This window comes from Aulonocara sp. 'chitande type north' Nkhata Bay, linkage group LG15, assembly GCF_057382095.1.
Source record: "Aulonocara sp. 'chitande type north' Nkhata Bay isolate Kocher_YH1m ecotype deep benthic linkage group LG15, A_spYH_male_GT1.1, whole genome shotgun sequence".
In the NCBI taxonomy this organism is placed as follows: domain Eukaryota; kingdom Metazoa; phylum Chordata; class Actinopteri; order Cichliformes; family Cichlidae; genus Aulonocara; species Aulonocara sp. 'chitande type north' Nkhata Bay.
The window spans coordinates 2,652,667-2,679,251 of NC_141358.1; the positions used below are offsets into that span (position 1 = coordinate 2,652,667).

Consider the following 26,585-nt stretch of genomic DNA (forward strand, 5'->3'; position numbering starts at 1 on the left):
TTTGCAAGGCAAATAAGTATTTAAATATTCCAACCAACACAAAGACAATTAAAGGCATTTCTGATACAGCACTTTGTTCTTTTTTTTCTCTAATACGCGGGAACTTCAGGGGTTTTGTTGTTTTTTTGGGAGAGCGCATTAAATGGAAACTATCAAAGTGTGTCGACACCCAGCTGCATCAGCTCATATTGGTGCGTGTGTGTGCACGCGCTCACGGGGGCTGTTAATACCCAACCCCAGCCTTGAGCTGACAGGGCAAATGTCTCATTATAAAACACAGCACCCATCTGCCGGCACCCAAACGCGCTGCGCTTGATTTAAATGTTTTTCTTTTTTTACCCCCTTCAATTCTTCCATTTGCTGAATGAGCTGCAGTTGAAATGCGTGACTGATTTAATAAGGCGAGAGAGCTTGCGAGGAGGGGGCTGCAGAACAGCAGCAGCAGCTCGGTCCTCACTGGAGCCCGGTGAGTGGTTTGATGCCCGTGCTGCATGGGGCCACTTTCTGCTGAGCAGCGAGTTGCACATGGCTCCACATCAAGAGGAATTAAATCAACGCTGCCGCTCTCCGTGTGTCACACTGCAGCAAGGGCAGCTTAGCTGGATTTACTTAACTTGGAGGCTGATTTAAATAGGGGAGGGGGTTGTGCGCACAAACATAAACATGTACCAAAACCCACTCTGCATTCTCTAAACACTTAAAAAGTTGGGCATTAGTGCAGTGACATTATGCAGCTCCTGGAGGTGACGGCTGAGTGAAACATCACAATCAGGGCGTTTCATCCCAAACATTCTGAGAATCTCTAAATAGCCAGTGTGCTGTGCTGCGTATGGGGAACACACAAAACAAGACTTTGTGTATTAACAGGACTATTTATGACACTCGGGTCAACGGGAGAAGTCTCATAATTCATGTGAATATCTCAAAATGTTGTAGCCAACCAATGAAGACTACAGGAAGTGAAAAGGAAGCAGATGCTGCTGCAGCAAAGTGAAAGAAAAAGTGATGAGAACACGCAGTGATTAGATATTATATTTTGTCATTTATTGTTTTAACACGTAACGGTTAAAGGAGAGCGGGATAAGCCAGACATGACATGCACAAAATATATCAAACTCTCTGATGAGGCGACTCAGCTGCTGCCTCCTCTCTTTCACACAGCGATAGATAGTGATGGGGTGGGGAGGATGAGAGAAAACAAAAATGTTTCAAGGTTAGAGGTAAAGCCCCTCTGGCGTGCCCTCCTGCTTCTTGTACAGAACGTTCTCCTTGGACTTTTTGAAGTCTTCGTTGGTGACTTTCATTCGGCGCTCTCGCAAAGCCATGAGGCCTGCTTCTGTGCAGATGGCCTGGAGGATGAAAGGAGGAAACACAGGGAGAGCAACAAGAGTCAAACTGGAGGAAAAACAAGCACGTTACACAGTCTAAAAATAACGTAGACTGGTTGTGATAACAGCTCTGATTTGTGCTGTTATTTAGATTCTTAAGTTTATCTTCCTGGATAAATGCTTCATTGAATAATCTCAGGCAAAACCTACGAACATCTAAATAGAACGTGAAAACGGCTTACTTGAAGGAATTCGATACAAATATGTGACAAAGCGGTACGAGCTATAATAAATAAACAGCCGGTTGTTTGTGGCTTGACTTGATGTCAAACTGACCATGAACAGTCATGTCAGTCAGAGTCAGACAGAGCCTTAATGTTTAATGTTTGTCTGAGGAAAGAAAGGACATCCCTAATATTCAAACTCATTGTTTGCTTCCCAAACATTTCCATTTAAATGTCATCCAAGAAATCTCCATGTGTCATTCTGCCACGCTCCACACGAGGGCAGCAAAGCTGTGTGAGTGATCCGAACACTTTGGGCCAGGTCTTTTTTTAACGGGGAACTTAATAAAGTTAATTAAGTGTTGATGTGAAAATCATTTAGAAAATCAACCCCCGCTTGCTTTCCTTCAAGCAGCCTTTTCTGCTCATTTTATTCCCCGTTTTGCTGAGCCACAGTGTGAACTGGCTCGCCGCCAAGCCCTCACACAATCAATAGATGGCTGCAGCATCAGAGCGAGGCCGGAGCAAATGAAGAAAGCAGGACACAGCTCCTCTGCTAGGATGCAAAGAGGCTGGACATGCTTCGTATTTCACTCATGTTTTAAACAGTCCAGCAGAGATCCCTACGCCAATTCAGATTTCAGGTTGAGCATCTTTATCGATTTCTATTTTTCCACACAAATGCACAAAAAAATTTAATGGGGTGAAACATTTAAAAACCATCCACAGTTTCAGCTTTTGGAAGTGAACAGCAAACTTTGTGGGGTAATTTCTTAACACTGAACAAGTCATTTCATGGTAGTTTTATTTGTTTACTAATTTTTAAAGTTTAAAAAAATAGTTTTAATGTGAAAAATTATTTTCCCTGTGAATTAAAAATGGATTTCCTGTTCGGCAGAGTCTGCATGGAAGGGAAAAAATGAGCAAACTGAAGTTTGCATTGAGCAGAAAATTCAATACAGTTCGAGTTCAGCCTCACAGCATTCACTTGGTCAAACCATCACAGCTGGAGGACTGGGAGGGAAAAACTTGTGCTGAGCTAGAATGTGTCAGTTTCTGTCTTCAGTTATTGTTTTTTGTGCTTCTTTGTACTCTGAAGAAAAAGGTGTGAGTGCCAAAGAGAGAGGAAAAAGCCTGTAGTCTTCTCTTACCTTGATGTCTGCTCCCGACAGGTCATCCTTTGCCAGGATGAGGTCATCGAGGGTGACATCATCTGCTACTGTCATACGGCTGGTGTGGATCTGGAAGATCCTTCTTTTGGTCTTCTCATCGGGAAGGGGAAACTCAATCTTACGGTCGATTCTCCCTGAGGAGTACGACAGAAAAACCGTCTTGTTAATCAAACTCAGGTGATCAATCATACATTAATAATGCAGGGAAGATATTTATGGAGCTACTTTTCTCATGACACTCCCAACACTGTTCGTAAGCAGGACTTGGAGCAGTGTTTGCTAAAGCTTAGACAGCACTGAGTCTTTTCTGGAAAAACACTGAGGAAGAACATTTTACTGCTCGTGGCTGATTAGAACAAAATATGAACAGTCACTTCCAAAAGCAGCGCTGCAGTGACTCAACAAAATGCAGCCATGTCCTGAATGTCAGTCTAGTTTACAGTACTGTGGATGTGAATAAAGATGGAAGGCCGGTGACAGTCACACTGGTACTGACCGGGTCTGATGAGAGCTGGATCGAGCGTTTCTATCCGGTTGGTGGCCATGATAACTTTAACGTCTCCCCGCGAGTCGAAGCCGTCCAGCTGGTTGAGCAGCTCCAGCATGGTCCTCTGGATCTCCCTCTCACCGCCGGAGTTAGAGTCGTACCTACACAACACAGGCAGTGAACACACCACGTGAAAATCAAAGGCATCCCCTACATTGTGTCCCGTCATGGGCTTGCTTATGGTCCTCCATCAAACAGGCTTCATTTGTGTGGCACCTTTTATTCAGCTTAAAGTGAAGGCTGAGAATTAATCAAGATAAAAACTGGAGAATGCGCTGGACAAAATGTAGACCTTCATCGAGGAGAAAAGGAGGAGGAGGTGCACTGACTGTCGAAATCATAGTGCAGCCTAGTAACCTGCAGTCTGAGGTTCATACAACAAAGTCTGTTTGTTGCAGTGATCTCACAGCGCTCAACAAGAGCAGCACATGCAGCAAGCAAAGAAAAAGAAAACAGTTACAATAGACACATGGGCAGAGGATGGGAACAGTGACACACACTGCTCAGAATTGTTTTATCCTTTAAAGTTTTTACAAACAAATCAGGGAACTGAGCAGCTTTTAATGTCACGTAGTGCCATATTTTCCTAGCAGCACTACACTGTGCAGCCACCACTTTGTGCAAGCTGCCTGTGGTCACAGAAACACATTTCCTATTGCAAAGACTACACCCTGAACTATTACAACCTGCAGCAGGGTGAGAGGCGAAATGAAGTGTAAAACGTGTAAGAAAGGACTGTGCAGTGTAACTGATAAACTCAGCATCCTGTACTTGAGATGACGAAAACCCTGCAGCAGCACATCACCTTGCACTGTTAATGTGCTGTGAAAGTATATAAAAAAAAAACGCCGCCATTTATCACACATACTAATCAACACCTTGGCGTCCCCTTCCAGCTCCTCAGCAGCACAGGTAAAGCATCACTGTGCCGATGCTTTCAGAGCTTCTTTTTACCTCTTTGTGCCGATGGCGTCAATCTCATCGATGAAGACAATTGAAGGGGCGTGCTCCTCTGCTACCCTGAAGAGTTCTCGCACCAGCTTGGGCCCATCTCCCAGATACTTCTGGATCAGCTCTGAGCCCACCACACGCAGGAAGGTGGCTGATGTCTGATTGGCTACAGCCTTGGCAAGTAGTGTCTTACCTGGTACATGCATAACAGAGGAAAGCGTAAAACATACCTGCCACACGTCTATATAACTCCCTAAAAGAGTATAGTTTAATCCAAGTGAAACAGAGTCCAGCGTAGGACTGGACTCTGTTTCACTTGAACCTTAATCTTTCATTTCAATGCAACATGAAGAACAGTTAGTCTGTGACCATGAGCCTGCATTCAATTGCGGACATTTCCAGTAAAAATGGCGTTGCAAAGAGCTCATTACACAAATGTCATTTCCTGTGGCTGCTGACAGAAAGATCACCAGCTACAGTTTCTAAGAAGGCTTAACTCTTTACCCCTATGGAAGCCTCCTAAAAGTAATGCTTTAAGCTTTGTGCAGTTTGTGTCATATTTCAGGCCTGCTTACAGAACACAACGACTGGCTTTGCATCAGAAGTTAGTGAGGGTGATCTCTGCCGACGCAGCTACCCTTGAAAAAATTTTTTTTGTAAATTTTCTATTCTAATTGTCCTCAAACAAAGTTTTTATTGATTTATACTGAGGCGTCAGAACCCATCATTACGGGTAGACGGGAGATCATCAGATGGAATCTTTATAGGGGAAAGAGTTACACAGCTTTCCATAACATAATCACAGCTAACTCGCTTGTATTACTCACTTAGCTTTATCGCTTTCCATGCATTATGTATTTAACATTACTGGAAATGTTTTATTAGAAGTTAAAAGGATTTTATGAACTCTGAAGATAAAATATTAAACACTGAGCAGCTAAATTAGGAACTCAATCATCTGCACAGTTCACAGACACGATGGCCTTCACACAAAAATACCTTCACTGAAAGAAAGTCAACTTTCTGCAGTCGCCGTACTATTATTTTTCTGTTTAAGATATTTCTCAAAATCCCCTCAAGACAACCATTTTTAGAGTGAAATTGTGAAACTATGTTGCTATGTTTGTTTGGACGCCCTTGAAAATTACAGAATAAATAGCCAAACATATGAAGTGTACCAAAATACATAGCTTTGTGTAGGGCTGGGCTATATCATACCGTTCATGGGAATACCAGTATAATTTTGGGCAATGATAGAAAAATGAAATATCGCGATAGAATATGGGTAAAACGCGCATGCGCACACGTCGGAAAAAGCATGGCGGTGAAAGCAGATCGTTAAATGAAACGGATGAACCAGAACTGGTTTGTAAAAATGCTGCAGCTTCAGTGGTGTGGAACTGGTTCAGCTTTCGTCCGTCAGATACACAACAAAGCACTATTTCTGGTAGCGCATGCTAGCGGGCCGTCGTTATTACCGTGTTTTTGGAAAATACGTCACACTTAAAATCAATCCTTTGATTTTTCTGAAAGTCGACAGAGCCCCTTATAATCCCGTGCGCCTTATGTATGAACTCTGGTTGTGTTTACTGACCTCGAAACGATTTTATGTGCACGGCGCTCGAAAATCTGTTAAAGGTTTCAGTACGACTTTGCTGAGCTACGAAGCCGCACCGCTTGATGGATTGTCGGAGCATTACGGCTATTGTAGGCGGAGCCTCGCGGAGTGATACGTACTGTGCTTCAACATAATATTACTGTATTGTGTGTGTATAACCTCTTTTTAAGTTTTGTGGATGTTATACATGGTTATGCTGAGGATATGTCGGCCAGTTTCCACTGGAAATGTTTTTTGGTTAAACTGTCAGCGAGGAATTTGCACTGTTACATTTTTATATAACTTAAATGCACATAAAAAACAGCTGCTTGTTTAAGTGAAAATACATTGATGGGGTTTTTTTTTTTTTGCACTAATAAAGTTGCGGAGTTGTAAAGTATTTTGTCTAGTGTCAATTATATCGTCAATTATATCGTTATCGCAAATTTTCAAATCTATATCGTGATAAATATTTTTGGTCACATCGCCCTGCTCTAGCTTTGTGTTTTTCAACATCTCTGGTTCAATTCTAGCAGGAGAGACAAAGCCCCACTGGGGAGGTGTCAGGAGGAGCATCTGGCGTATAACTCTCCCAGATCAAACATGCAGAGCTGTCTGCTGTGGCGACCCCTCGTGGCAGGAAAGCAGCCCAAAGCATCTTTCTACGTGAAACGGCAATGACATGCAGCGCCTCATAAAAAACACCAGCGAGCTCCAGACACGACAGTGAAATTTACAGCTAAGTCAAAGCACAATGCATGTCCCAGTCATTGTGCTGGGACATGCTGCTGACATCGTCTTCAGTCAAGAACAGATTTTATGTAAACTCATAAAATGAGATATTCAAACAGTGTCGTGTGATTTCTGAGCAGACATTAAGCGATTAAAATATTATAAACACTTGTGGTGGAGTTCACTGTACAACCAATCACCACCACAACAACAACAACAGTAAACAGGACTATCACTTCTTTTTAAAGGCAGAAACTGATCTTTGGACACTTTATTAAAAAGAACTGATGGCAGAGTTTTTCTTTCTTTCACACTGAATATCATATTATAGTGCCTTATAGTGGAGTTTGAAAATTACAGAAAAGTATTAATATTTAAAGGTTAGATCTGAAAAGGATCTTAAAACTTCTAAGAAGTAGGATGAATGGAGAGATGACACAAAACCACTAAAATGATTTCATAGGTTATTATTTCCCTACAGCATGACTGATATCAGTGTGGACACTAATGTTTGTTGGCAGGAGAAAAAAAATTTAAGAGCCTAAACCCACAGTTCAGAGACTTACCTGTGCCAGGTGGTCCATATAAGATGACTCCTTTGGGAGGCTTAATGCCCATCTCTTCATAATACTCTGGATGTGTAAGAGGCAGCTCCACTGACTCCTGTTAGAAATTTGTTTAAAAATGCAGTTAATCTCTAAAAAGAAGCACTTCACTATAAGACGTCAGTTTGGCTTCTGGCTTCTTGTCATAGTGTACCTTAATCTCCTGGATCTGATTGTCCAGTCCTCCGATGTCAGCATAGGTTTCTTGTGGGGCTTTTTCCACCTTCATCACCGTCACCAAGGGGTCAGTGTCATCCATCAGTACCCCGATCACAGCATGAACCTACAATAATATACAAACACAAGACAACTAGTGTGAATTTTTGAGGTCAGCTAAATTCAGTTTTGGGGAATTGATTAATACTCACTGACCCAAGGTCAATGAGTATTAAGTTAGGTGGTGGAGTTGGGTCAAAAACACTGCTGGGAAGTTCATTAACACTTTTTTTTTTGGTCTTCACTGGTCCTCTCTTCTTTGGTCCTCTCCCCCTGGAGGGGAGAGGGAGGGGAAACAGGAGGACAAAGGAGGGGGGAACAACTAAGCTGTAGTGCCTCTTCACCTCACTGTGCAATACCTTTTGTGCAATACTTTTGTAAATAGTCAACGGTGCAATAGACTCAATACTTGAAATGTGCAATTCACTTGTATTTTTTATTCCTATTTATTCTATTTATCCCCTTCGTATATTTTATTTATATTGTCTCTGTATTTATATATATATGTGTGTGTGTGTGTGTGTGTGTGTGTGTGTGTGTGTGTGTGTGTGTGTGTGTATCTATATATATATATATATATATATATATATATATATATATATAATATTCTGTAACTCTGTAACTTCTGTCGGTGCTGTGCTTTTTTGGAAATCGAATTTCCCAGAGGAACCCACCCGAGGGATTAATAAAGTTCTATCTAATCTAATCTAAATAAGAAAATATTAATATTACCTTGTGGTTGAGCAGGACAGAGCAGCCTGGCTCCAGAAGATCCTTATCCACAAAGGACAGGATACTAACGTAGTGCTCTGATCCCACTGAGGTGGACACAATGGCATGGTTGTCATCTATGATTTCTTCCAGAGTGCCTACAGACATGGGGGTCCCCCGCAGGTCATCTACCTTTGACCTTTCCTCCTGTAAACACAAACAGCACTGGAATAACTTCATTTGATCCAGACATGGAGCACAAAATGAAGTCAGGTACAAATCAGAATCAGAATCAGAATACTTTATTGATCCCTGGGGGAAATTATTTTTTGACAAATACTGTCAAGATGATCCCACGCTGCTTTAATTATGCTGAGGTATCTGGGTTACAAAAACAAGCCAGACCTCAGCATAATTAAAGCTCCACTGTGTGTTTTTAACCCAGATATGCTTTTACTGCACAGCAATGTGTTTGGGATCATTGTCATTTTGAAAAAGGAAGTCATTGGAAGTCAGATGCTATTCAGGTGGTACTGCATGATGAATTTGAATTCTGAGGTCATAATTAATTAAATTAGTTAAATTAATAATTAATTTTGACAAGATCCCCAACACTACTGTTTTGTTTTTGGTAACTTCATTTCACCCAGACCTGCTTCACAGAAAGAAGTGTGGTATTTGAGGTGCAAATGCTGACCTCCTGTTTCTCTTCCAGGGGCTTCATCTGCTCCTGGTTCCTGATAAACTCTTCCTCCATAAGCAGGTAGTCTTTGATCCGTTCCTGCTTCAGCAGCTTCAGGCGGCACTGAGTGTGAGGTGTAACTGAAAGCAAACAAGCAGAACGTCAAAAAGATGCACAGCATATAACCCAGTTGATACAACCACAAATATTATGTCACACAAAGGAAAAGATTTCAACTTTAGAAACTGCCAATTATCCATGATATCTTGAGTAAAAACAAAGTGTCCAGGGATGCATCCAATGAATTCACACAGAATATCGAATAAAAGCATGGAATAAAATGTAATTATGAATGTCAATTTTCTGATCTACAGGAAAACAAGCTGGCAGCAGAGATTTTTGTTCCCAGTGCAAAGCTTTTCACTCCTTTACCCAATGGTAGTTTGCTTGCAGCATCTGGTCCCTTGGTCTTCTTCTTTTTCTTGCCAACTCTGGTGGGTATTGGAGGCTCATACTTCTTTTTCTTATCCTTCATTTAGCAGAAAAAGAACAAATTAACAGTGGGAAACATTATATACAGTTTCAAAGCTCAAACTACTTATGTAACAACATAAACACATCCTATCAGCCTATTATGTAGGACCTTTGAATACATACCAATACATACAATCCATTTCCTCAAACCATGACGCCAGCAAAATGCAACCCACTATGTAAGGAAGCCACCAGATCCCCTCACTTTAGAGGTAAGAATTCAGTTTCATGTCTTTCATTTGGCACTCGTCTGTTGTACAGTCATGGAGAAAAATGCACATATTTTTTCTGTTCTTTCAAGATTATCCCACAGAGTTTAAATAATATTTTAAGTCCAGGCTCTGTGGAGGCCAATCCTTGACTGATGGTGTTCCATTGCGTAATATTCTATCCACAAATGCTTTTACTGTGTTGGTTGTGTTGGGTTCATTACCATGCCACATTAAAAAAACAAGTCTGGCTCATTAGAAGTAAAATGTGGCATGAAAACCTTTGCACAGTATTGGAAATAAAAAATAGTGACAAGAAGGTACGAGGTACTTGTTCAGACGTCACTGTAAAGATAAACCTTTGCTACCAAAACAATCAGCTGGCATTCTCACCTTGTCATCCTTCTTGCCTCCTCCTGGACCGTGGCCTCCACTCTGGCTTTGTCCCTAGAAGAAAAACACACTTGTGTTAACACAGTAGAAATTAAAGAACGAGTTCACTTTGTCTCTTACAGACGATTATATCTGTAAGCCAAAATCACCAGTTAGCTCAGCGATATATTTAGCGCCTCACAGGCAACTGGAAAGTGCTAGCCCTTTATTTTACACCACGGGAAAAACAAACTTTAACAGAGAACCCGTTGTGCTTTTTAAAACATTACTAACATTAGAAAAATAGATGAAATCATCGATCGAAAATATGAATGGCTTAGATGGCTGAGAGCTTCGACAACGGCACCCGAGGAAAAAAGCAAATGTCGCTAGCCTTTCCTTTCGCTAGCAGACTGATGTTTATGTTTAATTCCATTTTTACTCCACATGTTATACATAAAATAGTCTGAAAGAACGTGGCAGCGCGTATACTGGAGTTTAAAATGAGAAGAATAAAGTTTAAGTAGCAAATAATAGGTTTCAATATTTTAATTTTAAGAGCCGTAGAGAAAATTGCTTGCTCACTTACCATTGTTGCTCGTCGCTATCGAGTGACGTCACAGTACGGCAACACTCCAGGACAAAAATGTGTCAGCCGGAAGAGTTTCACTGCATGGAGAAGTGAGTTGGCAAAAACCTCTATGTTTTATTTAACGTTCTGTGTAAGGTTATCGACCAAAGCCGTGAACGAATTCTACGTGATATTAAACATTATTATGTAGTTACTGTGGAATAAAACAAAAAACAACTGGTCCTTCTTTTATTGATTAGCATGGAAATACTTAAAGTGAATACTTAGCAGTTGATAAGTAGAGAAAGTAAGTCACCAATTTAGTACATTTTAATAAGGACACAGATATTTTTTGTTCACAATTCATTTTAGGGATAGAGATGTTTGCAGACTCCAGTCCAAATTTTGAACATCTTTGCCAAACACATCATCTAATTTAAGTGGTATTACATACAGTGGATCTGGTAAGAATTCACAGTGCTTCACTTCTTCCACATTTTGTTCAAAACCACTTTAAAAAACAAGTCCCACGTGTCATTTGCTCAATACTTTGTTGAAGAATGTTTTGCAGCAATTACAGTCCATTTTTGAGTATGACGCTAAAAGTTTTGGGGCAGTTTCTTCCATTTTTCTTTGCAGAACAAGTCAAGCTCCATCAGGCTGGATGGGAGCTGTGCAGCCCTTTTCAGATCTCTCCAGAGATCTTGAATCAGTTTTAAGTCTGGGATTTTGCTGGACCACTCAAGAACATTCACAGAGTGGTAGCAAAGTCACTGCTTTGTTATCTTGGCTGTGTGCTTTGGGTCATTGCCCTTTAGAAGATGAACCTTTGCTCCATCTGAGTTCCAGAGTGCTCTGGAGTAAGTTATGATCAAGGACATCTCCGTACATTGATGCATTCATCTTTTTCTCAACCCTGACTCGTCTCCCAGTTCCTGCTGCACAAAAACATCCCCACAGCATGATACATGCCACCACCATGCTTTACTGTAGGGATGGTACTGGCCAGGTGATGAGTGGTGCCTGGTTTCTTCCAGACATGAGGCCTGGCATTCAGGCCAACGATGCCAATCTTTGTTTCATCAGAGCAGAGATTTTGTTTCTAATGGTCTGAGAGTCCTTCAGGTGACTTTTGGCAAACTCCATGCAATTTTGACTGTCATGGCTGTGAATACTGTACATGTTATATTTTTGTATTTTATTTTTAATTTTTATTTGTGTATTTTGTGTAGAGTATTGAGGTGAAAAATTAATTGAATTCATTTTGAAATAATGCTGTAACATGACAAATGTGGAAGAAGTGAAGTATGTGGAATTGTAAATATAGTGCTTTTCTACTCTACCTGACTACTCAAAATGTTTTGCACCACTTGACTCACCAGTTCACACAAGCAGTTCTTCTCTATGTAAGTGCTTTTTATCTAACATTCAAACACACTCACACCCCATCAGAGAGCAAAGTGGGGTTAGTACCTTGCCTGAAGTAGCCAGGGATTGAACCACCAACCTTCTGATTTAGTAGCTGACCTGCTGGACCTCCTGACAACACTTACCACCAGAAAGTGTTATGAATACCTCCAAGTGTATTATAATTATAGGGAAACGAATTATGGTTTTTACAAACATACTTTCTTTATGGTAATCTTTCTAGCATAAACATGTTCAGTTTTATTGTTTTTGTTGTTGTGCAAGGTATTTTGTTCACATTAATTTCTAAAAGCAATAATCAGTAAGGCAAATAAGTCTCTAAAGCATGGAGGGTCAAGGCTCACTGATGCACATAGAGAATGAAAGCTGGCTTGTGTGGTCCGATCCAACACTTGAGCTACTGTAGTTTAAATTGTTCACAAAGTTAACACTAGTTCTGATACCAAAACTGTGCTAGAATACACCGAGCAGCGCAGTTTCTTGTGTGTGTGGCTGCAGAGCCTGAGACCAGTCAGAGTGCCCATCCTGACTCCAGTCCACTGCTGAAAGCACCAACAATGGCTACCTGATCATCAGAGTGGACCATGGAGCAATGGAAGTAATTAGTCTGCTCTGAGGAATCACGGTTTGTTGTACATCATGTGTTTGTTTGTTCTCCAGGTGCATGTGCATACCTGGAGAACACCTGGCACAAGGATGAACTATGGGAAGAAAACCAGCAGGTGTGATGCTTTTGGAAATGTTCTGCTGTGAAACCTTGGGTCTTACTTTGACGTGTACCATGTACACCCTTTCATGGAAACAGTATTCCCTCGTGGCTGAGGTCTCTTTCAGCAGCAGAAATCGCACTTCTACAAAGCAAAAGTGGTTCAGGAATGGTTTGAGGAGCACAACAACGAGTTTGAGGTGTTGATTTGGCCTCCAAATTCCCCAGACCTCAATGCAATCAAGCATCTGTGGGATGTGCCTGAAAAACAAGTCCCATCCATGGAGGCCCCACATCACCACTCATTATGCTGATTATGCTCTGGACTATACCAGAGCACAATCAGCAGTCTAATGGAGTCCATGGGACAAACTCAGTATGAGGCAGGTGGTTATCATATTATACCTGATCTGTGTATATGTATATGTAACTCCATATGACTCTTTGACCATTAGTTGACTTTAAACAGCAGCACAAACCTCTAATTATTAAACATCTTACTGTTAAATCTGTAATTATTAGCATTACTTTGACTTTCTGCTGGTTACTGACTGCACTCTGCTGTAATATATTCATTTAATGAAGTGTCACTTTTGTTTATTAAATTAACTTTAATGAACATCACATGTCGTGTGCTTCCAAGGTTTAACCGCACATTACTGCGTAGAGTGGCTGATTATTAATCTTGTGAGCCACGTAAATAGACAAGAGAGTGAGTAGAGTCCCGTGTTTGCAGAAAGACAAAAAGTCAATTTATTGGTTGATGTACAAAGAACACAAACAGAAAGTAGACTTTGATGTATGTACGGCATTAAGAGAAGCATTAACGTCCTTGCAGTCAACTGGAGGGAGCTGCAGAGATTTCGCTCTTTCTAAGGTGCTGCTTGTGAACATCCAGCGTTCACTCTGCATATGTTTAGGTAACGCTGAGGCTTTATTGACTTTCTTTAGTATCATTTGCATTTTCTGTAGTCTGATAACTACAGCCACTTTCAGTTATTCCCAAAATTGCTGTATTCACACATGATGGTTTTTTTTACCCTGGTACACAACGTTTTATCACCTGTTGCAAGCATAATAATAAAATAGCCACCTATTAGGTTTATTCTCAGTGAAGCATGAAAGGTGGAGCACACTGAGGCCACCCGTGCAGCAGTGTGGAATCAACTATATTGTCACATCCCACGTGGCTCCTCCATTAGAGTGCGTATCAAACAGAGTGGATATGACAGTGGTATCAGTCACTCTCTGGGTGGTGTCGTGACTTGTTTAAAAAAAAAGAGCTTTGACAAAGAGTCTTTGTGTGTCTACATCTGCCCGTGGCTCTGCTGTCTCACTCATAATGTATCTGTGCACTCTGAGACACACAAACAGGAACACACATTTCTTCAAAGCTGTTATTATCCATGTAGGCATATTGACATATTCATAATTCTTCTCCGTTTGAATAGTTTGTGTGTGTTGCAGTTTGTGATTGCGTTTGTGTGTCCGTAGCAAAGAATCAGTCTAAATGTGTATTTTCAGGTTAGTTTACTTGATGAAAATATAGAAATGTCCTTGTTTGTTCTACAGCGAAAAGTTTTCCAGGCTTCGTCCATGAAACACCCGGGCATTCTGTCAGCCCATAATGAACGTGCAGTAGCAGAGCCAGCTGACTTTGACAACGAGCCAACTTTCTAAAGGATCAACCTGCCATTTTTTGCAAACTTTGATTGTGTTTCTAAAAAAAAAGTGTGTGCTCCCAGTTTTACCATTTTAAATTTTTTGCACCCCCCCCCCCCCCCCCCCCCCCCACTTCTCTGTGCTTTCACTCAGTCTGTGGTGAAGCTAAAATCAGGTGGCATTCAGTGGGGAAATTCAGCATAGTGGTCTGCTGTCAGGACCACAGCTTTTCTTTGAAGCAACCAGTGACACCCAAAAACCAACATGTACAATGGTAGATGCACCATATTAGATTTGGGGTATTTTCTTTATTTCAAAGAGAAGTAGACAGAAAAAAAACTACAATTGGCAGTTTGTGTTGTACTAATACTACATGCAGGGATCTTACTTCCCTGGCAGGTTTGCATGGCTGTCATCTCATCAAGACAAAACTCAAGACTATTCTCTCTCTGCTCTTCATCTTCGGTCATGAGACGCACTTAAAGCTGGGGCAGACAAAAACATCCATAATAACCTTTCAGCATATTGTAATTCAAGTGGTCTGAGAGTGAACTGCACTCCTGCACCCCTTCTCGGCTCTGTCGTCAAGCTGCAGAAAGTCTGTGAAAAAATACAGGTCTTTTCAGAACAAATCAGATGAGCTGTATAAAGAAGCATGAAGAGAAAAAAATAACTCCGTAGATGCAACGTGTACAGGACGTCTCCCTGGAGAGACTGAGATTTGAACCCCATGTGAAGTAGTGGGGAGAGCTGCAGGGAAAGCCATGCCTATTTTAAAATACTGACATTTAAATGAATTCGTGTCATCAACATTTCTGATGAGCCTCTTCTACACGCTTTAAGTCACATGTACAGCAGGTACTGTCAGAGGTGGAGCCCGGAGGATAACAACCCTGTAATTTCAGTGCAGAAAGCCAGACCATTATTGTAATACATGTTGAAGGGGAAAATATCTTAATATGGTCAAAATATGAACTGCTAAAAAAAATTAAAGGAGCACTTTGAAAGCTCATCAGATCTCAATGGGGAAAATATCCCAGATATAATTCCATGCTGTATGCTTGGCTACATTTTGGATCCATAATATTCTCCTTAGAACCCAAACCTCTGACAACAGATCTGACAATGCTCACTCTGTGCCTGAGGCGGAGTCAGAAGTATTTACCTCAGTTATTTTCCTCTGCTGAGGATACAGAGTCTGTCGTCTGTCAGCCGGGTTAGACAAAAACTATCAGGCCGAATTTCATGAAACCTGGCGAGGAGGTAAAGCATTGGAGGTAAAACACTTTGGAGTTGCTGCAGATCACTTTTGGTTTTAAATTTGCAACACAAGGATTGGCTTTGGCTCCTCGAATATTCTTCTAATTGTTTACTGCACTTGTCGTGTGGATCCAGACTAACAGAAAAAAGAAACAGCAAGCAGCACTGAGCCAAAATGTAATAATGAGCCCTGGAACTACATGTTTTTACCTCATTTGTATCAGTACCAAACACCAGCAGGCCTGTGTCACAACAAAATATGAAAATGCCATAATTTCTGTATTTGTGCTTGACTAATGTGAAACAAACTCGGAGTAAACAGAAATCCTACATAATGGGGATCAGTGCAGGCTCTCTGATTCTGCAGAGGGCAGGGCTGCTCAGGGTTGTAATGAGGGAGATTCTGTCTTTGTTGTTGCTATTTGTTGTTTTAATGAATGGATGCGAGCCACTGAATAGTGTAACAACATGGCTGTGAAACATTTACCACAAATGCTGTGAGCGTAGAACTAAAATCTTTTTAGTTAGTCATGTTTTCCCGTCTTTTTTAACTTTCCAAACATGACACAGGGCTTTGTGCAATGACTGCTGTGAGACTGAAGAAACACCACCTTTATTAAAGCTACTTCTCTGACAATAATACCTTTCATGGACCGGGCAGAGTCGTAGTAAGTGTTGTGAAGTGCTGTGAATGAGTGAAAGTTGCAGGTCTATGTGAAGCAGCACGTAGTGCATCAGGCTTTAAAGCTTAGATACAGGCTTTAGGCAGGCTTTTATTTATCACCATGGAAACTGGATTCCTCACAGGGGAACATTCCAGCACGCCTGGTCCAGATGTGGAAATCCAGCACGCTATCGTGCATCTTTCATCTTGCCAAGTTCTTGGCAAGAAGCTGGGCTGAGATGGTTTCCGTCTAAGCAGTAGCTGCTGGGGTCAGCCTTCCTCCTCCAACATCAAAGCTTCTTCTTCCTCGGGGAGGCGGCGCTCAGTGTAAGTGTCATACTCTTTCTCGTGTGTCTTTTGTTTCCTTTAAAAGGATCTCGCGCTGTTTCTCCCTATCTGTCCACACTAGTCTCTGCCAGGCGGTTGTTCATGATGCCCAGTGCACCCACCCCTCCCGAGAAGCCGTTCTGACGTGAACTGGAGCTGGACTGGCGCTGGTTCCCGACTGCCATCTCCGAAAGCTGCTTTTGCATAATGGCCAAGTTCACCTAGAGGAAGAGATTAAAAAAAATCATCACAAGAGGAAACGGAAACTGCAGAAAACTGGGGAAAGTGAAGTGGTACATTCAAGCTATAAAGTCTTGGCAAACAAACACAGATCGAACGGCAGCATCTGATTTCACAGGTGCATTAAAAAGCTGCCAGATGGTATTTCTTCTTTAGTGGGCTGCTTTAAGCAAACAAAGGTGAAAAGTATTGACGCGAGTGTCAGTGATTTAACTTTTGCCACTCAGCAACTTTTACCTTTGATTTTTTTTCTGCACAACAAAGAGCAGAAAATGCAACAGGCTTGTTTTGTATATAATCGGGTGTAAATGTATCCACTGTCAGGTCAGGACTTTATGGTTTTAAGGACTTTGCTTTCTCCATTCCCAGCTGCTTTATTTTACCTGTGGCCATGGAAGTGATTGGAACACCTGAATTCAATGAATTGGATGAGTGAGTGAATACAGTGTATCTGCTGACTTTGGCAAACCTGGCACACGGTTCACCTCCATACTGTTTTGGGTGAATAAGTGCACCACAAACACTTGAAACACCACACACCTCTGACGCCCGTTGCTTGCCATTTTGGCTTTATAGCAGAAATCAAGAGGCCAATCAAAGGATACATTTTTCAGCCAGCAGAAAGAGGATATATTGTGAGTGCGTAAGCTAGCGCGGAGGTTAGAAAGCTGCAAATGTTTACAAAAATGTGGCCGCTCCTGCAGATGATCCAAATTGAGGCACAATTTTTAGACTGTTTTGTTTGTTTTGGCACATCATGGTTTATTATGAGGAGAATGAGAGGATGGAGAAGATGTGTACTGGTACCAGTTTACAAGAACAAGGATGATGGGAAGAGCTGCAGTAACTACAGAGGGATAAAACCGATCAGACACACCATGAAGACGTGTGAAATAGTTGTTGAAGCTACACTGAGAAGGGAGGTGACAATCAGTGAGCTGCAGTATTGCTTTAATCTGAGAAAGAGCAGATGCAATGTTTGCTTTGAGAGTGTTGATGGAGAAGTATAGAGGTCAGTAAAAACGTCACTCTGCCTCTATGGAACTAGAGAAACTATACGATAGGTACCAAAAGAGGAACTGTGGCATTGTATGAGGAAGTCAGGAGGTGCAGAGAAGTATGTGAGGGTGGTGCAGGACAAGAAAGTGGTGAGGTAGGAGTAACAAGTGGATTCCATCAGCACCTTGTTGTTTGCAGTGGTGATGTCTTTATCCTGTCTTCCTTCTCTCACCCCAACCGGTCGCAGCAGATGGCCCCGCCCCTCCCTGAGCCTGGTTCTGCCGGAGGTTTCTTCCTGTTAAAAGGGAGTTTTTCCTTCCCACTGTTGCCAAAGTGCTGCTCATAGGGGGTCATATGATTGTTGGGCTTTTCTCTGTATCTATGAAGCGCCTTGAGGCGACTTTTGTTGTGATTTGGCGCTATATAAATTGAATTGAATTGAATTGAAAATTGATGGACAGACTGACAGATGAGGCCAGGCAGACGTGGACTATAATGTTTGCAGATAACACTTTGATCTGTAGAGTAGGGAGCAGGTGGACGAGAGTATGGCGAGGTGGAGGTATGCTCCGGAGAAAAGAGGAATGAAGGGCAGTAGAGGCAAGACAGAATACAAGACTGTGGATTAGAGGGAGACAGGTGGAAAGTTGAACATGGAGGGAGTAGAGATAGTGAAGGTAGATGTGTTTAAATGCCTGAGATCAACCATGGAAAGCAAGAGAGCACAGGTAGGGTGGAGTGGGTGGAGACGAGTGTAGTGAGGCCTGCTGTCATGTATGGTTCACAGATGGTGGACGGTGTTCGTTCCTTGAAATATTCACCCCAAAGCAAAAGCTCGTTTGTGTTACGAACTACAAGTTACATCAGCCACCTCCTAACCTGGATACAAAGTCGTCCTTTGAAATTTGGAAAAATGTTGCAAATGTACATATTTCTAGCTGAATTTCCAAGCCTCAACCTCCCTTCTTGTTCCTTTGCTGTTAGTGAAAGCAACGCTTTGATGTGGAACGGACAGACTTACATTAACATGCCTTAGACACACACACACACACACCCTTCGCTGCTGTCTCAGAGACCTCACAGTTTTTAAACGCCCAGTTGTATCAGGTTAATAAGTACAGAGCTTTTGTAACTTAATGAGCTCGTGGAAGTCACGCCACCAGAGCTTTTGAACCCTCTAAACCATCAGATCTTTCTCCATGAATGAATACCCATCTGGGGTACAGCCTTATTATACCATCACTCTCTCCCTCGCTCACTTCACCTTGTTTACCTCGACTCTTTCTCTTTTATCTCGTAGACTTTTCACAGCTACTCCAACTGCTCCAGCATCCACCGTTTTAGCTAGCTGGGGAAAGCTACAGATAGACACCAGGGAACACAAACGCACTGTCCTCTTCCTGTTTTGGTTTCACAATTAAGCCTTTGCTTTCCCCTGAGACGGGCACACAGTGGTAGACGGACTGTCATATATATATATATATATATATATATTATATTTGTCTCTGTATTTATATATGTGTGTGTGTGTGTGTGTGTGTGTGTGTGTGTGTGTGTGTGTGTGTGTGTGTGTGTGTGTGTGTGTGTGTGTGTATATATATATATATAACAATTCTGTAACTGTAACTTCGGTCGTTGCTGTGCTTTTTGGAAGTCGAATTTCCCAGAGGAACCCACCCGAGGGATTAATAAAGTTCTATCTTATCTTATCTTATCTTATCTTATCTTATAATGAAAGCAGAGCTTACAGGGAACCGGCCGAAAAGCAAACTCTGCCCATTATTCTGCTGCAGGTTTATCGTGCAAACAGCATTTCCACCTTAATAAAAAGTTAAAGCCTTTGGTAGTGCTAAGTTATTTTAACTGTGCAGTGGAGATTACTATAAAGTGTTTGTACTTGTAAAGAAGGTTATAAGTTTTGTTATAAGTTGCTGATTTCTGTGATATATCCCCCCCCCGCCCCTTTTCTCTCTGTTATTGTTGTATTAGCAGTACATAACATTCAAAGGTGGTCTCTCAGATTTAACAGGTGCTCCAGTGAAATTCCAGGCTCACATTTTCAGAGTGAAATCGATTACCATCAATTACCCATAAATTATTATGTTTTACGTAAAAAAGAAGCGCAAATGAACATGTGGTGCTTCAGAGGTTAGAAACCGTGCTTCACTCTAACAGGGAAATATCATAATTTGCAATAAATTTTACCATCAACCAACACACAAAGACATGAGTTCCTACAGCTTGATAAAAAGTATTCACACAGGTTTCTGATGTCATCAGCTTGTTCTGAGGCTGAATCAGACGATTAAACTCAGTTTCCTGAACTGTACAAAATTTCATTCATCTTATATTTCACTAACAATCCTAACACAACACAAGACAGTTAACTTATTCTTGGTTGTGTCAGTTCAGCAGAATTAAACCATTCGGCCTTCTAATTTTCTCAGTCAGGACTTCCAGGACCTGTAAAGAAAGATCTAAGAAGGATTTCTGATCCAGTGCAGAAGGGCGCACACTTTTGACATTTAATTGTAGCTCACACTGCTCATTAGTCTTGTCTACATGGTGGAGTAGTAGATATGGAAATGTATGGACAACTGACACTCCTGAGGGGCCACAAGAGCTGCTGAATAAGCAGTGCCGGTGGTTGCTTAGCTGTTGATATTCAAAGAACTTTGACGCTGCATATGCATGCAGCCCAGCAGTTCAGCAGCCAAACATAAGACACTGAATATGAAGCATAAGCTTGTATCAAAATAGGAATTCTCCCCCGTATTTTTTCACACATATGTACAGCGAATACAAATATTTTGATCAGTTTTAATAAGAACATATATGCACCGGTAATCACGTGGAGGTTATGGCTCATAAAGAGACATCTGACAGCAGCAGGACAAAGGAGTTTTCCCTCCACTACTCGCGTCAGTCATCAGATTACTCTAAGAATGAACTGCTTGCTTGTAAAGACAGGTGTGATTTCATTCATCAGGTGCAGAGTCACACGAGTGGTCAGTCTACTCTCACCTTGTTGGCTGCTAAGAAGTCCCTCATGGAAATCATTTCCCCAGACAACCTGCGTCCAGTGTCGGTCTCGCTCTCGTTAATGGCGTCTGTCTCGATGGATGGGTCTCTGCGGGCACGGAGGTGGCCCGGGGCCACCACATTCCGACGGGGATGCCGGTGCGGGTGGTGACCCCTCCTGGGGAAACAGCAGCGACAGGGGGCCTCCAGCCTCCTCAGCAGCCAGTTGAGTACCTGCTTGATGACGATGGAGATGACATTGAAGAGGGAGTAGATGCAGCAGACGCCGGTCAGGATGAAGAAGAAGTTGCCCAGCCTGTACGCAACCGTAGCGTGGCCTTCATAGGCGACTCGCTGACTGCTAACCATATCTCCAAACCCAATGGTGCTGAAGGCTACAAAGCAGAAGTAAAGCGAGTCCAGGTAGCCCCAACCCTCCGCTGCGGAGTACATCAGCGAGGCGCAGCAAGACACCAAAACGGCTGCCGCTCCTAAAATGAGCATAACGCAGTAGACTGAGGGCTTCCAGCCTGCAAGTTCCTCCCCGGCTCCACTTGCTCTGTTTCCCTCAGAGACTTGACGTCCGTTTTGTGGCAGCACAGCCTTGTTATGACGTCTTTCGTAGCACGACTTAAGGACAAAGGCAATGACGGTGATGACACGCTCCAGGAAGAGGTTGAAGAACAGGATGGTAGCCGCACAGCCGAGCAGGCCATAAAACATCAGGAAGACTTTTCCTCCAATGGTGGCCGGGGTTGTCATCCCAAACCCTGACGTTCACACACAGAGAAATAGATCACGTAGTGAGAGTAAATTTACACAGTGTTACTGCTATCATTATAAGATGACAATAGCAGTGGAAGCTCACATTTATTGGTCTTTACCCTCTCTAGTACTACAACCGAACACTCTCAGTGTTGTGATGTGAGCTTTGTAGCTACACTGACAAAGATTGTAGCGGTAGAAGTCTGCCTTCAGTGCTTTTTAGCAGAAAGACCTTCTGACAAAAGCCTTTTAAAATAGACTAACAGAAGCCAGAGGTCATATAAAGACCAACAGAGTCTGATCTAGCTTTTCACCTAATGTCCTCCAGGATAGTCTCCCCCACTGCCTTAAGGTGAAGGTTGATGGATGTTACACTATTGTTACTTTTAGACACCAAATCTGTTTGAAGACGTTTAGGAAAAGATAATGGTTTGATGTGATAAGATTACTTTATGGTCACTCTTAGAGGAAAATCATCCTCATCATCATCAGCAACTAAAATCAAGACAGAAACCTTAAAAGAATTTGGTTTGATGCACATTTTCACAAACATCAAGCTTCTTTTTTTTCTTTTTACCAAAGGCGTTGATGACTGAGCTGTGGCTTGTCGCATCTGTGGACTCTCGATTTTACTTGCCATGTCTGCAACGATGCTAGGAGCTAAGCTCGCCAACTCTGCTGGCGCCCAGTTTGAAGTCTGCCACCTGACTGGGGAGCATGTGTAGTTGGGGTATTGTAATCTAAACTCTGTGTGGTCAGACCTGTGAGGTCATGCACACAGACCCTGACACTCTCCATCTGATAACAACATTTGGACCGAAGCGAAATCACGGACACGGAAAGTGTAACTGAGACTAAACAGGAAGGACTGCTTTGCTGTCAGGCTGCTGGCTGTGTTAGCAGAGTATAACCAAGGCTGCATACCACACGTCTACTTCATGAAACTAGTTTAAAACTGTATGAGGCTATTTTGTTTCCTTCCTTACACTCTCAAAGCAGCATCATGCTGTCGCTACACTGTGCTACATGTAAAAAAGGACAAAGTCAGAGGAAAAATGATTAATGAGAGAACTTTAAATCCTCAGCTTGTACGGATCATCTTTGAATGAAAGGACAGACTAAAAGAGTTCTCGTACGTTAAAACGTCACCTTCACTTGAAAATGCGAGTCCTGCCCATAACTTCTGGGTTTTTTCTTACACACAAGCAAACTAGAGAAAAGTGGCTACCAACCTGCAGCTGCTTTATCTTTTAAATCAAGCTCTCTTCCTATCTGCCATCAACAAAGACGGCCAATTACAACTCTCTACTCCTACTAAGTGAAAAACGTGCTCATGCGACTGCTTTCCTCCACAGGGTTGCCATTGGTGACATGCTAACCCTCTCTCGCTTTGTCTCTCTGTGCAGCAACACTCAGTTTGAGAGCCGAGGTGTTCCAGTCTCACATTTCACTGTATTTTTTTCCACACTATTTTGGCAAATGAAAGACGCAGTGGAGACACCCCACGCCTCAGGTGTAGCTTTTTTTTCTCCAGATTTTTAAAGGTCAAACAGATTTTGCAGATTTTTATTCCAACGGGATCTGAAGATGTTTTTCTGTGACTGACTTTGTCTCTTCTGAACTGGCAGATGAAGAAAATGGGAGTCAGAACATGAGGTCTTTCAGCTGCACCACTCTCACTGATGTCTTTTCATCCCTCATTTAACACTAAAGCTCATGAAGTGCCGTCTGTCTCTCTGCTGCTCTTCTTCTTCTTCTTGACCAATTGTTGAAAAATCGAACTCTGGCTTTTATTTTAGAGTGGAAACGTCATAGTTATACACGCTCGTGCGACAAATTATTGTTTAACAATATGATTGTCCTTTTTACTAAAAACAAAGTTAAACATGACTGTATCCACTCAGGAAAAACACACGGTGCAGCGTGACTAGCTGCCTCCATGCCAGAGGCAGGCGTCTTGTGGAGGGTTTGATTGCCTTCACATTCAGAAAGGATCTCAAGGTGCTAATTGAAACAGAGATTTCATCCAAATGCAACAATAAAGCCAAATGGCCTGGATTTTATAGATGTGTATTTCTTTCCACTTGTTTTGTAAATTTGATGTTGATGAGTCCTGTGAACAAGATATGCGGCGCTTCAAAGAAAAAAGGTAAAATTTCAGCGCCATTACAGCGCTCTCAGGACACAGTCGGGGTTATTTGGGGTTGCACAGCTAAAGTTTGTCTTTTTTGGGTGATTATTTGCTTCTTGATCAATAATAATCATTAAATAATAACTCGATTGTGTCTTTACAGGATGTACGCAGCATGAAACAACCCTTTAGCGTAGTTGGCAAGTTTTTTTTTACAAATAGAAAAACAGAAATGTAAAAATAGGATCTTTATGAATGTGTTTTAGTGATTATACCAGTGTTACTGCAGAGAATATAAAATATGACAAAGTCTTACAGTGAAGCCACTAATTTGTGGGAGTCCTGCCACAGTGGAGTCCAACATCACATCACTTCTTCTACATTTGTAAATTCGACTCAGGATTCAAATTTAAACTGCGATTGGATGTTTGCTACATTATTAAGCCTGCAGTTACTCAGCTGTAACGGCCTCCTTTCTGGATACACTTGTTTTTTCTTACCCAGTTTTTAATGTGTTGTACTCATAAATTGTTCATAATGTTTATGCTCTTTTTTACCTTTTTTTTTTTTACAGTTCCCCCTGACAGTCTAAAGCACCTCATAAGTTTGTTTAATATAGATTTGAAACTGTCATCTAGTTTTCCATCAAATAATAGATCCGCTGTCTTAAACGTCGCAGTGATGCTTTAAATTTGACAGTTAACCAGTCAACAGACGACATTATTACATATCTGTAATAAAAATACTCAAATACTCAGAAGAAACTGAAGAGAAGGGATTTTTTTCACCAGTCTACTCGGTGAAGTCGACCTCTAAACATAATGAATTATACTTGGTTTCCTCAGCACACATACGAGATGCCTTTGAAATAGACTTCTTGTGCCTACGCATACACTCAGGCTGCTGTTCTTTGATAATCGAGACACATTCATCCAAGCTGTGATACACACAGTGCTCTCAGAGAAGATGCAAAATGATGATGTGTTCCTAACGGGGCTTTCCCTGGCAAACACTGAGAGGTGATTGTTGGAAATAAAGATGAGGAGGGACTGATGAAACTGGGGAAGAATTAAATATTATAACAATTTACATATGATTGTTTTGAAGTGGCTGGACACAGCGATTAATATACCATCAAATTACTTTAAGGTCATTTGTAAGATCAGAGATCGTCTCTTGTTACTTATAACATGATCAAAGGTGCTGTTTCCCCCTGCGCTTGTATCATGAATAACTGTGAAGTCATACCTCAAAAAGACAATCCTGTTTTGTTTTTTTAATCCTTAGAAGCTAAACTAAGGTGGGATTAAATGTCTGTTTAAATAAAGCTGTTGTGCACTGTCAGAGGGAAAAGTGCACAACGGCTGACACTCGAGCAGAGGAAAGTGTGGTTTCAGGTCTGTTTTTGAGGCACTTTCACTTGAAAACCCAAAGAATTAAGCTGTATAAGGAGAGTACTTCTATATAAAATATGTTCAGCTAGTCCACTCATTTAAACTGCCACGGGCAAGCCAGTTACAGTCATTACAAACAAATTAACTCCAATCAAGTTGTTATAATGGCTGCAAACATGACCTGTCCACAACATGAAAAAATCTGAAAAGACTTAAAAAGCACAAATCAGAGGAGCAGTTTTGACAAAAAAAAAAAGGATCAGCTGCAGAACGGTGAGTGATGGCTGTGTTTTTGTCTGCCTCACTGACACTAAAGACTTGAATGCTCTCAAACGGGCAGCCAGTCCTGAAATGGAGAAATAACAGTCAAGGACAAATCTCTGAAGTAGGCATTAAAAGGTTTGTGTGTGAGAGAGGGTGTGTAGTTCTGTTGAACCCACTGAACCACACTGTAAGCACTGAGTCAACTCTCTAAACTGATGCTGAAGTGGATCTGCCTACTTTTCAGTAAAGACTGCTACTGCGTTTCATTTGGCCTGTATAAAAGTTTGATCAAACTGAACCTGGCCAGTCTTTACATTCCCGGGAGAAAGGAATATAAAGTGATGAAGAGACGCATTGATGTGGGAGTTTGCTATTTGCATCCACCAAAAGCACAGAGTCACGAAACAAAAAGCCAGAAACTGATTATGTAAAAGAACGAAAAAGTGATGTATCTGACTGAGTTTGCAGAGGCCAGCATCTTCATCTCACCGATGGTTGACACCACAGTTCCTACGAAGTAAAAAGCGCCCGTGAAGTCCCATCGAGGTCTGATTGCGTCCACGCGGATCCCCGCCACGTTCGCCTCCTCGTAGTTCCTCAGGAAGTTATTCAGCTCTTTCTTACTCAGGTTGTACTTCTGGCTGAAATGTTCGAACCTCTGCGCCCAGCGCTCCTTCGCTTCTCTCTCCTTTGGGTGTTCCAGCGCAGAGAAGACGGCGGCCCCGCACAGGAGATAGACAACGATGAACAGCGCCAGCAGCAGGAACCGCGCGTTATCCTCGTTTATCGGACCGGAGCCGCAGCAGCAGCCGCTCCTGCATGCCATTATGCCGCCGTTGTCTCCGTGGTGCCGCTGCAGTGAGGGACCCGTAGCATGGTGCTCTCGAACACAACGCGCAGTCCTCGGAGGAGACGCTCACATGACAACCGGTTAAATCAGAAAGATGCGTTTTTAAATTGATGAATCAGGTCTTGCAGTTCTTCCTGGGTTTGGCATCGTGCTCGCGAGCTTCTGTTTGCAGCCCGAGTCCGGAGTGCTCAGCCCGGCGCGTGCTCAAATGACTTCATGTCCTGTGACTGCACTCTGCAGCGGGTTGCTAAGATGTTCAGAGAAGAGGAGAGATGCAACCTGTGGATGCAGAGAGTCGTGCTGTTGCGCTCTCTACCGCTGCCTCTCCAGAGAAAGTCTCCACCCCGGAGCGCACCTTTTACGCATCACGGATCGGCCACTTACATGTGCGTAAACTTAAAACAGCTGTCCGTTCAGTTTGCA

At 42.1% G+C, this 26,585-nt stretch overlaps 2 protein-coding genes across 2 annotated transcripts; both read right to left on the minus strand.

Annotated features, from left to right (window-relative positions):
• On the minus strand, positions 1–10,550 carry LOC147312250 (26S proteasome regulatory subunit 4). Its single transcript, XM_086263635.1, has 11 exons — positions 10,470–10,550; positions 9,902–9,955; positions 9,198–9,294; positions 8,781–8,905; positions 8,105–8,290; positions 7,311–7,439; positions 7,118–7,214; positions 4,226–4,415; positions 3,221–3,372; positions 2,704–2,858; positions 1–1,349 (listed from the first exon to the last, which is right to left on the minus strand). The coding sequence occupies exons 1-11, from the start codon at positions 10,470–10,472 to the stop codon at positions 1,215–1,217; spliced, it is 1,323 nt and encodes a 440-aa protein (XP_086119761.1). The 5' UTR covers positions 10,473–10,550; the 3' UTR covers positions 1–1,214.
• Positions 10,551–14,549: 3,999 nt separating this feature from the next.
• On the minus strand, positions 14,550–26,358 carry LOC147312251 (potassium channel, subfamily K, member 13-like). The gene is made up of 3 exons (XM_086264659.1): positions 25,802–26,358; positions 20,762–21,528; positions 14,550–16,719 (listed from the first exon to the last, which is right to left on the minus strand). The coding sequence occupies exons 1-3, from the start codon at positions 26,136–26,138 to the stop codon at positions 16,564–16,566; spliced, it is 1,260 nt and encodes a 419-aa protein (XP_086120785.1). The 5' UTR covers positions 26,139–26,358; the 3' UTR covers positions 14,550–16,563.
• Between the last annotated feature and the right edge of the window lie 227 nt (positions 26,359–26,585).

Bases quoted from the DNA above. Each gene is read 5' to 3' on its own strand.
- LOC147312251 (XM_086264659.1), bottom strand. From the start codon at position 26,138: ATGGCATGCAGGAGCGGCTGCTGCTGCGGCTCCGGTCCGATAAACGAG. The intron at 21,529-25,801 runs GTGAGATGAAGA...TGTGAACGTCAG, and splicing joins AACTGTGGTGTCAACCATCG to GGTTTGGGATGACAACCCCG. The intron at 16,720-20,761 runs GTGAGAGTAGAC...CTCTTCCTCTAG, and splicing joins ACTTCTTAGCAGCCAACAAG to GTGAACTTGGCCATTATGCA.
- LOC147312250 (XM_086263635.1), bottom strand. The intron at 4,416-7,117 runs GTAAGTCTCTGA...TGCATGTACCAG, and splicing joins ATATGGACCACCTGGCACAG to GTAAGACACTACTTGCCAAG. The intron at 2,859-3,220 runs GTCAGTACCAGT...CGTACTCCTCAG, and splicing joins TCCAGCTCTCATCAGACCCG to GGAGAATCGACCGTAAGATT.